This window comes from Erythrolamprus reginae, chromosome 2 (assembly GCF_031021105.1).
Source record: "Erythrolamprus reginae isolate rEryReg1 chromosome 2, rEryReg1.hap1, whole genome shotgun sequence".
NCBI lineage: Eukaryota > Metazoa > Chordata > Lepidosauria > Squamata > Dipsadidae > Erythrolamprus > Erythrolamprus reginae.
This window is the reverse complement of record NC_091951.1, coordinates 52,463,946-52,479,551: the sequence shown is the minus strand read 5'-3', so window position 1 is coordinate 52,479,551 and position 15,606 is coordinate 52,463,946. Positions and strand designations below refer to the sequence as shown.

Here is a 15,606-nt window from a genome sequence, read left to right as displayed (position 1 = left end):
GCTGAACAAAATTGTAATCAGAGTGTGATTTTCCAACTATGGTGCTTTACAATTTTATTTTATTTTTTAAATGCCAGTAATTTTACTTGTCTGAGACAGAAAGTAATCTAACGAAACTTGAAAGTGAAATAGTACCTGTCAGAAGGAATATCATGGTAGATTCCAGACAGATTCCAGACCATTTTTTCATGCAAAGAAAAAGAAGTAATGTTGATGCCCCTTTCTTAATGTAGAACAACTAATTTTTATTTATTCATTTATTTATCTATTTATTTATTTTTTTAATTTATATGCCACCCAATCTCATGGGATTTAGGGCGATTATTGGAGATGGTGACTAGCAAGATGTAGAAAAAGAATTAGCAGAAGCTGTTGTGGTTAGCTCTAGTCCAGCTCCTGCCCCAAGGACTGTGGATGTGGGGGAGACATCCACATGCTGCAGGCCTGTTTTGCTCCCAGTGGAATCTGATGATGAAGGCTCCTCTGACCAAGAAGACATGAATGACAGGGAGGAGGAGAGTGTAGCAGACAGCTCAGAAGGAGATCAATTATCTCTCTCCTCCTTGGATTCGGAACAAGAGTTAATGATACAGCCACGCATGCGGAGAGCGATGCATAGGCAAGAACAACTGAGAGATTGTTATCAAAGAAAATGAGGCCACCTGTGGTTGGGTGGGGCTGTGGTAATTAGTGAGGCTGCTATAAAGAGTAGCATGTGGGTTTGGCCATTGTGGAGGATTATCTGATCGTTGTGTTTCATGCCTGCCTTGCTGACTTCGACCTTGGTGTGTTGCTTTTTCCCCGCTTTGAAACTAAAGCAGAGCAAAGTGTGTTTCACTTTGTGAAAGAAGAAGGACTGTGAATTGCCTCACAGCTGCAAGCTAAGTATCTCAGAACTGATAAGGGACTTGTACCAATTACTAGTTTGTTTGGAGACGAGTGCTCTTTGCTATACAAAAAGAGGGCTTAGTTTAAGTGAATTTTCATTATAAAGAACATTGTTTTGAATTTTCAAATGTGTGTATGTCTGAAATTTGTACCTGTGAATTTTCGGGAGGATTCTACCAGAGAGCCCGACAGAACAGAAACTAGAGTTGGAGTCAAAAGAGGAATCAGTCTAGAGTCACTATGTAGAATCACTCTTTTGACTCCGCCCCCAGCATCTGCCACTTTTTCTCCTATAGGAGAATAGTAAAAGATTAGCTCATTTCTTTTTTCCATAGAAGAAAACACAGTAGCAGTTAAGCCAGTCACCAACTTAAAAGATCACCCCTCCCCGCTCCCTGTGGTCATGTGATCAGATTTTGGAGCTTAGCAACTGGTTGATGATTTATGGCTGTTTGGAGGATCCCACAGTCACAACACAATTTGTAACTTTTTTTTTTTTGCTAAAACCGGTGTTTAGTTGCAGTTTCTAGTAAAACCTGCCCAATGCAAACAATGAGATTCTTATTTATTTATTTTTTAAAAATCTCCTAATGAAGTTTTTCTTTGCTGCTTTTAGATATTTGTGGGCCATCGGCAAAAATGTCTGGAAGAGATGGAAGAAAAGGTTCTTTGTACTGGTCCAGGTAATGCTTCCACTAAAACTTATACTTGAATCATTTTTTAACACCACATTGTAATACAATTAGACTCTGAAGAGCAGTGTCGATACACAAACACAAGGATACTTTGGTGCTGGGACTATTATGAATGAGAGACCACACATTACAGTAAGTATAAACAGCTCATTGCAGCACAGGCTTACAGATGAACAAGTTTGATGACATTGCTGTAAAATTGTAAGGTGGACAAGATGTGTTCCAAAAGTAATGCATTTTTTTAAAGTAATTTATTGAACAGATTTGCACAAACCCTTAAAATTCTTCAAAGTACAGACCTTGGGCTTCTACACATTTTTTACAGCAACACTGCTGTGACCGGTACATGCCATGGAAGGTGTCTTTGGGGACCTCTCACAAGGTCTTCATCTCGGATGATTGGATCTCATATGGATGAAAAATGGGTTCCTTTCAGGGCTGGGAACAAAAAGAAGTCTGCTGGGGCGACGTCAGGTGTTGGCACCTGGGGTTTGGCCAGGAACTCGTAGACTCATAGCGTGTTGTGGCAAGGCATGTTTTTCGTCCATAGAAGAGATCCAATCAGCCATGCCGAAGACCTTGCCAGAGGTCCCCGAAGACACCTTCCAGGGCGTGTAGCAGTCATGGCAGAGTTGCAGGAAAAAATGTGTAGAGGCCCAAGGACAGTACTTTGAAGAATTTTAAATGTTTGCGCAAGTCTGTTCAATAAATTACTTTTTTTTAAAAATGCATTACTTTTGGAACGTAAAATCTAGGATTGTAAATGATGGGCAGTTTATGGGCGAACTCAGTGGGGCAAGGAGGCAAGCAGTTCCTCTACCACTTTTAACAATATCCATCCTGAAAATTAGAAGGACTGCATGTCCTCATTGCCCTTCTGCTTTAGATCTATAATGCATGTAAAGAAGTTGCTTAATGAGTGTTCATTAAGCACACAGACGCAGGAAGAAAGATGCATAAAATTTAACTGAAGAAAGTTTATCTACTTGTGGATTAGCAAACGAGGTTCAGGAAAAGGCTTTTCCTTTTATGACCTCCTTTTGGAGATGAGTTTGCTGTTTCTGTTTCTTGTATCTGACACCAGAAGTTCTCACTTCCAGGACTTCATATTCATGCCTAATTATGGCATTGCAATTACTATCAATTTTTCATGTCTACTTCTGCTTCTCCTTCTCCTTCTCCTCCTCCTTCCTTATCTTCCTCCTCCTTCAGCTGGGCGAGTGGGGAGACCAGCCAGGATGCTCCTCCTCCTCCTCCTCCTCCACCACCACCACCACCACCACCACTACCCAAGGGACTCTTTAATCAACACCTTAATAGCAATAGCATTTAGCAATAGCATTTAAACTTATATACTACTTCACAGTTCTGTACAGCCTTCTCAAAGTGGTTTAAAGAATCAGCCTCTTGCCCCCAACAATGTGGGTCCTCACTTGACCGACCTTGGAAGGATGGAAGGCTGAGTCAACCTTGAGCCTGGTGAGATTCGATCTGCCAAACTGCTGGCAGCTGGCGATCAGCAGAAGTAGCTTGCAGCACTACACTCTAACCACTGCACCACCGAGGCTCCTTATTTTACACATTTGTAGTGTTTAATCTTGTTTTTAAAAATTGTGATTTACTTCAAGATCTTCTGGGTGGTAATGGTGTAGGGCAGTGATGGCGAACCTTTTTTGTGTTGTGTGCCAAAAATGGCAGTTGCACGTATGCTATCGGGCGTGTGCGTGCCATTACCCATAATGCAACATGCCACCCACATGGGCACGCAACCTCCCGCCACTGCCACACTGCGCATGCCCCCCGATTTATTTATTTGTTTGTTTGTTTTGTTTTTTGTTTGTTTGTTTGTTTGTTTGTTTGTTTGTTTGTTTGGTCGTTCGTTCGTTCGTTTGTTTATTTATTTATTTATTTATTTATTTATTAGATTTGTATGCCGCCCCTCTCCGTAGACCCTGGGTGGCTCACAACAGCAATAGAACAATTCATAACAAATCTAATAATTTAAAAAACATTTTAAAAACCCCATTATTAATCAAACATACCATACAATAAATTGTATTGAGATATCTCAATTGCCCCATGCCTGGCGGAAAAGGTGGGTTTTAAGGAGTTTACAGAAGGCAAGGAGAGTGGGGGCAGTTCTAATCTCTGGGGGGAGCTGGTTCCAGAGAGTCGGGGCTGCCACAGAGAAGGCTCTTCCCCTGGGACCTGCCAAACGACATTGTTTAGTCGACGGGACCCGGAGAAGGCCAACTATGTGGGACCTAATTTGCTTGATAAAAACTGCGGAGCTGGGCTGCTCTGCTGGCTGTTGACCCCACCAGCCCTTGCAGCGATCCTGCCATACATGCCCTGCTTCCCACCATTTTTCCCCCACCCACCAAACCAAGATCCTGGTCCCAGCACCCCTTTGATTGTTCCCGAGAGGTGGCTCTTCCCAGGCTCTGCTGCCTTCAGTATGAGAGCTTTCCCTATGGAGCCACTGGTCAGTTCACTTGCCTGCCTGCCTGCCCCACTGCCCCACTGCCTGCCCCACTGCCTGCCCCACTGCCCCACTGCCTGCCCCACTGCCTGCCCCATTGCCTGCCCCACAGTTGCTGCAAGGAGAACGAGATCTGAAAGGCTCCAGCGAGCACCTGGTGCCAATGGAGGAAAGGAAGATGACAGCCAAGCCCGCCTGCTTTTCAAATCTTGCTCTTCTTGCTGCGACACGCAACTCCTTTTTTCCCTTTCCTGATTCCAGACCCCAACAAACACCTGTTGTTTCAGGCAAATGGAGTTTGCCTGTCGCACGCTCGCAGACCGACTCCAGCCTGGTTGGTGTCCCAGCCCCTTGCCTTTGGCATGCCTTCATAGCTGCTCCGCTGGACCCTTTCGGCTCTGCCACCAGAAAATGACTGACATTGCTTCGCTTCATCCCATTGGCAGGGCAGCCCGCCTCTGATACTCTGCCATTCAGCACACACACAGAGCTTTGGAGGAGGCTTTTCTGAAGCCTGGGGAGGGCAAAAAGGCCGAAAATCAGCTGGCCAGTGTGTATATGGGCATTGGAACTGATATAGGGGCTAATTCACCTCGTGGGCCCTCAGATATGGCTCCGGGGGCCATCTGGGGCACGACTGCCGTAGATTCGCCATCACAGGGGTACTGATATACATTTAATGAATAAGTCAGCAAAATATTTATATTAGCAGATAGCAATAGATGAAGTGGTTGTCGTTAATGATAGACTTATTAGAAGAACATGTCATTCTAAGTCATAATGAACAACTCATTTATTTTGGATCATTTTTGGACTTAAATTATATTCTAAAATCCTATGTATTAATAAACCATCCTCATTCATATCCAGTGATGGGCTCCTATGGGCACAGTCAGGTACACAGTACCAGTAGCAAAATTTTGATTTTTTTTTCTTTTTTTCCCTTCTGGGCTCAGGGTATGTTTTTCCTATCTCAGTAAATAAGGTTGAATGTGTATAATTTTAGAAGAGCTGTGTGTGCGTGTTTGTACATACACTTTATATAGTAGATAATCAGGGGTAGGCTACTGCCCGGATGGGGGGGGGGACGCAGTGGAAGTAGCGAAAATGGAGCTCCACCCCAGAGCACTTAATTTGCACTGAAAGATGTTGAAACAAAATGCATAAGCCACACCCACAGTGTGATAGTCAAAGTTTTTGTAGCCCACCACTGTTCATATCATACTTCACTCGTAGGGCAGGGTAGATATTACGATTTCAGTGGCTCCAAGCCCATCAGCACAAATGCATTTTCAGAGCCTTGAAGAAGCCTGGGAGGGTGGGGGCAGTACAAATCTCCAGAGGGAGTTGATTCCAGACAGCCGGGGCCGCCACAGAGAAGGCTCTTTCCCCTTCTACATAAAAGAAAAGATATATTTGCCAAGAATCACGAGGTAGTATTTAGAGGCTTCCCTTGCTTTAAAACAGAAATATTTCTGTAATTAGAAAGGCAATTTATACTTAAATGCTCAACTTCCTCATCCATAAAATTCATCTGGCCTTTTCTTTAAAATACTGTTTGTCTAATCGTCAAACATTAAGATGGGTGTTGGTTGCAATATTTCTATATTCTGAAAGAATTTAGTCTTGAGTAATGGCACAAAGTGCCCTTCAATGTTCTATGCTTGTGTAAACAAGTATAGAACATAGAATGCTATGATTTTAATACATGTCTTCTGTATATCACTTACCGTTCTAATAGCAAATTTAGTCTCTGAGAGGAACAGAATGTTAATTGCATGCAAATTTCAAGGCAGAGACTTGTTATTCACCTCATTGTAAATTCTGAAATATGCAGTGTGAAAGCGATGGCAGAATATGACCTCAAGGTTACGAATGAAAATTATCCACAGCCTCATAAATCAGGGAGAAAAAACCATGGCAAAGTCAGTCTAAGTGCTCCTAACTGGCTAGAGAATCTCAGAAAAGCTTTTCAATTGAACAAGTAGGTAGATAATGTTACTGTTGATCGTCAAGGCCATAAGCCAATGATCATTTATGAACTTGTTAGATCTTTCCTCACTTTCTTCTTTACATCAATATGCTGAGAATGTCACTGTCGCCTTTCCTAAGCATTTAAAACAAATACTGTAGCTGAGATGCAATTTATTGTTAAGCTTTAAAAATCACTAGAAATGATCATTGTTGCACTTGTAAGATATTACCAAAAGAGCAAATGAGTTTTTGGCGGGGCTAAGAAAACAATAGCTTTGTCTTTTTTCTGGGTCAGATTTGTTTTTTACTTAATTATGTATCAGAGGTATCAAACTGGCGGCCCGCAGGTCAGATGCGTCACATGCAGGCCACGCCCACCCCAGCTCTGCGAATGAGAAACACATTATGGAATGTCACATGACAGCAACGTAATGTGGCAAGTTTGACGCCCACAATTTAAGTTGTAGTGGAATTATGACATCAACCATTTGTCTGAAATGATGTAGGGTTTCCTGCCTAAGCAGGGGGTTGGATTAGAAGACCTCCAAGGTCCCATCCATCTCTGTTCTATTCTATTCTATTCTATTCTATTCTATTTTAAATGTGAAGAGTGGTGTTCTAGGGACATTGTCCTGCAAGAATCAAAACTAGCACTGTGCAACTCTTCCAAGAGGGAAGAGGATAGAGATAAATAACATTTGAGAAAATGTATCAAAGTACAGTGTTACCTCTACCTACGAACGCCTCTACTTGCGAACTTTTCTAGATAAGAACTGGATTTCAAGATTTTTTTGCCTCTTCTCAAGAATCATTTCCCACTTACAAACCCGAGCCTCCGAAACTGTAACCGGAAAAGGTGAGAAGCCTCCGTGGGGGCTCTCTAGGAATCTCCTGGGAGGAAACAGGGCCTGAAAAGTGAGGAGAAGCCTCCGTGGGGCCTCTCTAGGAATCTCCTGGGAGAAAACAGGGCCTGAAAAGCAGGGAAAAGCCTCCGTGGGGCCCCTCTAGAAATCTCCTGGGAGGAAACAGGGCCTGAAAAGCAGGGAAAAGCCTCCGTGGGGCCTCTCTAGAAATCTCCTGGGAGGAAACAGGGCCTGAAAAGCAGGGAAAAGCCTCCGTGGGGCCTCTCAGGAATCTCCTGGGAGGAAACAGGGCCAGAAGAGCAAGGAGAAGCCTTCTGATACCTTGCCGGGCTACAAAGAAAACTAGACAAAATTAAAACTAATCAAGCCTGGCAAAAATAGTACTTCCATCTTTAACTGACTTGGTTAAATGCGATAGACAATCCAATGCCACTACTAGCTCCATAGTGCTACCAAACAGTTGCTAGTACCAAGCCTATAGTTCAGAGCAGGGGGTGGGATGCTGCCTGGATGGGGGAGAACGCAGTGGGGTAGCGAAAATGGAGCTCCACCCCAGAGCACTGAAAGATATTGAAAGAAAATGCAGGGCGTCCTGCATAAGCCACGCCCACAGTGTGGTAGTAAAAGTTTTGGTAGCCCTTCACTGGTTCAGAGGTGTCAAACTCAAGGCCCGCTGGCCACAGCCAGTCCACAAGGTGCTTAAATCTGCCCCGAGTGGCCGACCTCGAAATAGCAAAAAATCAGCCTGTGATGCCTCTGGCAGGCAAAATGCCCTCTGTATCCCAGCAGCCAGTCAGGTCCCACTGGGTTGGCCTTCTCCAGGTCCCATCGGCTAAGCAATGCCGTCTGCTGGGGCCTAGGGGAAGAGCCTTCTCTGTGGTGGCTCCAGCCCTTGGGAATCAACTCCTTCCAGAGATTCCATACTGCCCCCACCCTCTTGGCCTTCTTCAAGGCTTTAAAAACTCACCTTTGCCGGCAGGCCTGGGGCTGTTGAGTGTTATCATCAAGGCCAATTATATGAATGTATAATTTATGATTGGATGAATGTGGATGACTGCTTTCAAGGACTGGGGTTTTAGATTACATTTTAAGTTTAGATTTCTTATATGTTCTATTTTTTTTTCTTTTATCTTTGTTGTGAGCTGCCCTGAGTCTACAGAGAAGGGTGACATAGAAATCTAAATAATAAATAAATAAAATGGGGCATGGGGGAATACATCTTGATGCCTTTTGCTGGCTAAAACACGACCACTCTGTGCCCCTTTTTGGTCAGCAGAGGTGTCCATCACCAGTGAATAGCTACCAAAATTTTTACTACCATACTCGGGGCATGGCTTATGCAGGACGCCCTGCATTTTCTTTCAACATCTTTCAGTGCAAATTGGGTGCTCTGGGGTGGAGCTCCATTTTCGCTACCCCACTGTGTCCCGTCCCCCCGTCTGGGCATAGCCCACCCCTGCGTCCATCCCTTCTCCTCCCCCTCAGCCAGTCTGTAGAAGAAAACTACAATGGTGATCCGGCCCTCGAAGAAATCCAGTGTGATACTCCTGCTATAATTTCAGTCAGTCTGCAGCCAATGGTTCTCAATTTTAAATTACACGACTCTTCTTCTGCATATGGAGTTCTTCTACAATTTCAATCTCTCAATCACGGATTTATATTCTTGATCTGGCACCGAGAACATTTTGACAGTTTTATCCTTTATTGTTATAGGTATCATTAACAAATCAAGGGGATGCCCTTCATCTCAAGCACAGTCCAATACTTTCCTCTTTTTAACTAGCAGTCAAATCTGTTGTCTTTTTATTTCTAGTTTGTTTGTTCTTGAGTAGTTCTAAGCCATATGCTTTTAATCTGTCCCATCATCTGTTGTGCTTTGTTGTTGGATCACGATGCTTTTTTTTTTTTTTAGTTTTGCTTTATTTATTTACTTTGAAAATCCTGGCAGAAACACGTCCTTTCCATTGTAGGAAAAAAATACCTGAAAAGGCTAAATGAAAGGGTACAGAAAAGGGTATGATCTAAAGTATGGTGCTGAAGTAAAACAGGTTTGTGTAATTTTTTTCCCCCTGGACTGAAAATTTTACTTTGCCAATTGGGAGCCACACAGTGATAGATAGATAGATAGATAGATAGATAGATAGATAGATAGATAGATAGATAGATAGATAGATAGATAGACAGACAGATAGATAGATAGATAAAGACTCGGATTAAAAACTCACGTTGACTCCAAGTGGTTTTCAGGAAAATAAAATCCAATGAAAATAAAATCCTTCATGGCACCGGGCCAGATTATCTCAGGGACCGCCTTCTGCCCCACGAATCCCAGCGACCAGTTAGGTCCCACAGAGTGGGCCTTCTCCGGGTCCCGTCAACTAAACAATGTCGGTTGCTGGGGCCCAGGGGAAGAGCCTTCTCTGTGGCGGCCCCGGCCCTCTGGAACCAACTCCCCCCAGAGATTAGAATAGCCCCCACCCTCCTTACCTTTCGTAAGCTCCTCAAAACCCACCTCTGCCGTCAGGCATGGGGGAACTATGATAATCTTTCCCCTAGGCTTCTACAATTTATGCATGGCATGTTTGTATGTATGATTGGTTTTATAACAAGGGTTTTTAGCTGTTTTAATATTGGATTTTTACATTCTGTTTTTGTCACTGTTGTTAGCCGCCCCTAGTCCACGGAGAGGGGCGGCATACAAATCCAATAAATAGATAGATAGATAGATAGATAGATAGATAGATAGATAGATAGATAGATAGATAGATAGATAGATAGATAAATAAATGTAGTTAATTAAATTATCCTCATGTATTTATTCCCACTCCATCTCATTGATGATGGCATTTTGTAGCAACTTGTGGAAGTCTATGGGGATCACAGCCAAAGTTTGTGATGTACAACTTTGCCCCTCGATTAAGAAAAGATTAAAATACTTAAGGTTTCCAAGCTTACAAAATACAAAGTGGAGCATTAAGAAAATAATGAATAAACTGGAAAGGTTAATCATTATGAGCCAGCAGTGTGCAGCAGCTGCCAAAAAAGCCAACACAGTTCTAGGCTGCATTAACACAGGATAGAAACAAGATCATGTGAAGTGTTAATACCATTTTATAAAGCTTTGGTAAGGCCACACTTGGAATACTGCATTCAGTTTTGGTTGCCTCAATGTAAAAAAGATATTGAGACTCTAGAAAAAGTGCAGAGAAGAGCAACAAATATGATTATGGGACTGGAGGCTAAAACATATGAAGAAATGTTGCAGGAACTGGGCATGACTAGTTTAATGGAAAGAAGGACCAGAGGAGACATGATAGCAGTGTTCCAGTATCTCAAGGGTGGCCACAAAGAAGGAGTCAACCTATTCTCCAAAGCACCTGATGGTAGAACAAGAAACAATGGGTGGAAACTAAACAAGGAGAGAAGTAACTTAGAACTAAGGAGAAATTTCCTGACAGTCAGAACGGTTGATCAGTGGAACAACTTGCCTCCAGAAGTTGAGAATGCCCCAACACTGGAAGTTTTTAAGCAGATGTTGGATAACCATTTGTCTGAAGGTAGTGTAAGGTTTCCTGCCTAAGCAGGGGGTTGAACTAGAAGACCTCCAGGGTCCCTTCCAACTCTGGTGTTGTTGTTGTTGTTGTTGTTGTTGTTGTTGTTGTTGTTTTTGTTGTCTCAGTATTAGAAAGCATTTTCTTTTTTTACTTAGATTGATTTGTGATGAGTTCAGGGGAAAAAAGCCCAATTCTTCTGTTAGCCAGAATAAATAAAGATGCACAAAATGGCTAAGATTATGTTTTCTTTAGTAATGTGTGAAGTCTCCAGGGGCTCTCCATAAATTTCCAAAATGGAAAAAGGCAAACGGTGTGACATGAATCAGCAAGGTGCATATCTGAACTGACTTGAGCATGTTCACAAATTAGAAACTGTCAAACATGAAATTAACTACTAATGTAGAGAATACAGATGAAGCATAACTACCTGGTATCTTTATTCAGAAGATGACAACTTGTGAGTACTAAGAACATAAAGGAAGTATCAAAAATATACAAGGTCGCTCTGCCTTCTGGCCACTGACGTTTGTATTGGCTTAACCCTCAAGTACGATAAAATTGGCATCAACTATGTACACACAAGTCCACAGAGATAGACACTTAGAGCCATAGGTGAGTTCCTACCAAGGCGCCCTGGTGCACTGCTCTGGTAGTGGCCTGCCAATTGTGCAATTTGAGTTTGACAGGTCCAATGTTGTCTTTGCTGGTCTGTGAGTGGTGCCATCTTTCTCCCCCTAATTTTTGACTATTTTTTTTGTTCTCTGAGCATGCGTAGAAAGAAAATTGTCCCTCAGCACATGTGCAGAAGCAAAATTGCACAAGGAGACATATGCTCACCTACAAGCATGGCAAGCATGTGCGTGAAACATCACAGTGTGCCCACAGCGCACTGGTAGGAAGGTATAAGAGGAACCTGCCCCTGTTTCAGACTGATTAACTCAATGGAGGAAATGCTATTATAAGCCTAATTTCACGTGGATTCCTTCACATTGCCTTAGATTATCCATGAATGAGATGTATGTCAGCTTCTAGAAAAGTTTGTAAGAAGAAGCAATTTTTCCCATAGGAATCAATATAAAAGCAAATAATGCGTGATATTGGGGGTGGAGAGTGTGGAGGCCCTGTTTCCTCCCAGGAGATTCCTAGAGAGGACCCATGGAGGCTTCTCCCTGCCTTTTCTGGTCCTGTTTCCTCCCAGGAGATTCCTAGAGAGGCCCCACGGAGGCTTCTCCCCACCTTTTCCAGCCCTGTTTCCTCCCTGAAGATTCCTAGAGAGGCCCCACAGAGGCTTCTCCCCACCTTTTCTGTCCATGTTTCTTACCAGGAGATTCCTAGAGAGGCCCCACAGAGACTTTTCCCTGCCTTTTCCTGTTATAGTTTTGGAGGCTCTGGTTTGTAAGTGGAAAATGGTTCTTGAGAAGAGGTAAAAAAAATCTTGAACACCCGGTTCTTATCTATAAAAGTTTGTAAGTAGAGGTGTTCGTAGGCACCACTATAGTTCCTTCCTCAATTTTCCTTCTGCCTTATATACCACATGGGGTTTCTACTAGTGTTATGTCTGCTAGAAATGTCTGCATTCAGTTGTCAGTGATTGGTGTGTGGTTCTTACTGAGAATGAAAATAATATTTTGTTTCTGTAACAATGAACTGCTTAAAAAACAATGAAGACTTCCTTTGCTGAGTTAGAGAGCATACTACATAACAGTTGCAGGGAGATTTTTTTGTTCTAAGAATATTGAAACCAGATGACCTTGGATTCTCAGCATTGTGTGGACATGTGAAAAATGCTGAGTCCCTCGTTTCATTTTTTTCACCTACTACTTTGGTTCTGATTATTTTAGCATCTGGAAGCTGGAGGCAAGGAAACAGCAACAATAATTTCCATGTTCACCCAGGAGGTGGCAGCAACATACCACTTATAGGCAGACAATACCTCCAGAAACTTACAGTATACAGTACTGTATTGGCTGCTTAGTGATGATGCCATGAGTTCAATCATGTCCAATTCTATGGATCAGCTCTCTCTGCATTTTCCACTCTTGTATAACTTTTTTCAAATGTTTTATGTTTTGGTTGGTGTCAGCTTTAAGGGTGTCTAGCTACTGTGGTTTTTGGTTGCCTCATTTCCTTTCACCACTGACCATTCTGAGCATAACTTCCTTTTCCAGTGAATGTGATAGCATAACATAGCCAAACTAAGTAAGGTGTCATTTAGTGATTTTTGCCTCGCAGTGATATGCCTGATTTTATATGTTCTCGTAGTTACTTGTTTGTCATCTTTGCTGTCCAATGAATGCACAGGAACCTTCTCCAGCACCACAACTCACATGAATCTATTTTTCTCCATTTAGTTATTATTTGTTTGTTTGTTTGTTTGTTTGTTTTGTCAAACAAGTATAGGATTGCAGTTTGTATAAGCATAACATAAGTAGTAAATAATGATAAAAGAAGACAGTAGGACAGGGATGGTAGGCACAATGGTGTGCTAATGCACACCCCTTAGAAAAGGGGAGAGATCAACTGTAGAAAATCTGAGGTTAAACATTTTGGAGTTAGGGAAGAAACCACAGTCAGGTAATGTGTTTCAGGCGTTGATCACCCTATTGCTTATTTTCTGCAATCTAATTTGGAGCGGTTTATATTCAGTTTGATTCTATTACGTGCTCGTGTGCTGTTGCGGTTGAAGGTGAAGTAGTCACTAACAGTGAAGGTATATGATTTTATGAACTACTGTTAGATCAGATCGGAGGCGACGTAGTTGTAAATTGTCCTAATTGCAGTATTTCAAGTCTGGCAGAGTAAGGTGTTTTGTTGCGAGAGGAGGAGAGAAGGACTGGTGAAATATTTCTGGACACTCTGAATTGTATTAATGTCTGCTATGCAATGCGGGTTCCATACAGGTGAACTGTATACTGTATTATTTTCCTGGTTTCACTGAGAAACAGGATACTGCAGCTAAACTGCATTTGGTTGCCTTGTCCTTGCCCACGATTCATGCTCATCATTTGACTGGTCAGGTATACATGACCAAACTGACTATAGCAAAAATGAAGTTCATTGCAAGTACCACAGTGGCCATGTCATGGCTGATCGATAGAGAGATGTGTGAAACAGATCACGGAGGAAGAAAGCATGGTGTATACACATGAAAATATCAGAGGCCAAATATCAAGTCAGTAGCTGATGTCGAAGAACGAATCGAAACAAGACTTGATGGATTTTATTGTACATTGTTTATGATTGTTAGCCGTCCCGAGTTTTCGGAGAGGGGCGGCATATAAATCCAATAAAACTTGAAACTTGAAACTTGATGAAACTCACTTAAACATTTCTGTAACTCAGATAATTGCTTTTCGATGCTAGTTAATATCGTGTGGATTATTTTTTTGCTTAGTTTGATAAGACTCATGCAGAGAAAACTTGTTCATTTTTGCTGTAGTTTGCACCTCAAAAATTTATAAATGCTATTCAATAATAATAAAAATAATAATAATAATAATAATAATATAATAATAATATAATAATAATAATAATAATAATAATTTATGAAACTTGTATGCTGCCCCTCTTCCACCACCAAAAACTGCACCTCATTCCTGCACAATTTTGGGAGGTTTCAAAGGCTGCATGTGAGCAGAACATATTATTATTATTATTATTATTATTATTATTATTATTATTATTTATTAGATTTGTATGCCGCCCCTCTCTGAGGAATCGGAGCGGCTCACAACAAGAAACAGTACAAATCCAATACTTAAAACAATTTAAAACCCTTAATATAAAAACAATCATACTTCTCATAAAGACCATACATAAAGCAGAAATGGCCCAGGGGAATCAATTCCCCCATGCCTGATGACAGAGGTGGGTTTTGAGAAGTTTACAAAAGGCAAGGTGGGTGGAGTCCTAATCTCCGGGGGGAGTTGATTCCAGAGGGTCGGGGCCACCACAGAGAAGGCTCTTCCCCTGGGTACCACCAGACGACATTGTTTCGTCGACAGGACCCAAAGAAGGCCAACTCTGTGGGACCTAACCGGTCACTGGCATTTGTGTGGCAGAAGGCGGTCCCGGAGATATTCTAGTCCGATGCCATGAAGGGCTTTATAGGTCATAACCAACACTTTGAATTGCGACTGGAAATTGATCGGCAACCAATGCAGACTACGGAGTTTTGGTGTGACATGGGCATACCTGGGGAACCCCATGATTGCTCTTGCAGCTGCATTCTGCATGATCTGATGTTTCTGAACACTCTTCAGAGGTAGCCCCATGTAGAGAGCATTACAGTAGTCGAACCTCGAGATGATGAGGGCATGAGTGACTGTGAGCAGTGAATCCCGGTCCAGGTAGGACCGCAACTGGTACACCCGGCGAACCTGGGCAAACGCCCCCCTCACCACACCTGAAAGATGGTTCTCTAATGTAAACTGTGGGTCGAGGAGGACGCCCAAGTTGCAGACCCTCCCCCCCCCCGAGTAATGGACAGACAGATGAGATTGTCCTTGGGAGGCAAAACCCACAGCCACTCCGTCTCCTCATACAGCCTCCTCAAATTGCATGAAGATGCTGACGTGTCACCCAAAACATTGTGGTGTATAATCTTTGACACATATGTCATAGGTTCACTATCACTGGTGTAAAACCTTTTCCAACAGTGATAGGTTGACATGTTTCAGACAATGAACTGAATGAAAACCAGCCAGATAGTTCAGGAAGGCAAAAAAACACTGTTGTGGGTGTGCTACTTTGGGAAATTTATGTAAATGAGCAGCAAATAGCTGAGAGATTTTCCTCACAGTTAATTTTGAACAATGATAGGGATAGGGACCATTATTACTATAAGGAATAGCACAATTTCCAACTATATCTGATGAATATAAGTTATATTTTATTTACACCTATCTGTTAGCTTGGAAGTATTTAAGAGAAACACCCAAAGTCCATTGGAATTGGGCAGTTTATAAATTCAAATAACTAATCATTACAAATCATAATGATAATCTTATACGATTTGAGATGACAATAAAGCCACTAGGATGAGTCATGGGAGTGGATATAATACACTTCCTTCAAAATAATTTTCCTTCGTGTACATTTTTAAAGACATCTTAGGAAATCTTTGAATTACTGTATTGGGGAAAAATGGA

The 15,606-nt window shown here is 42.2% G+C and overlaps 1 protein-coding gene across 3 annotated transcripts in view; it reads left to right on the top strand.

The window, feature by feature from the left end:
- Positions 1–15,606, top strand: part of CADPS (calcium dependent secretion activator) — a 526,173-nt gene that overhangs the window by 285,646 nt on the left and 224,921 nt on the right. For all 3 annotated transcript variants that reach the window (XM_070738156.1, XM_070738154.1, XM_070738155.1), the window contains exon 9: positions 1,505–1,571. In XM_070738156.1, coding sequence (XP_070594257.1) covers positions 1,505–1,571 — 67 coding nt within the window. The remainder of the gene's footprint in view (positions 1–1,504; positions 1,572–15,606) is intronic.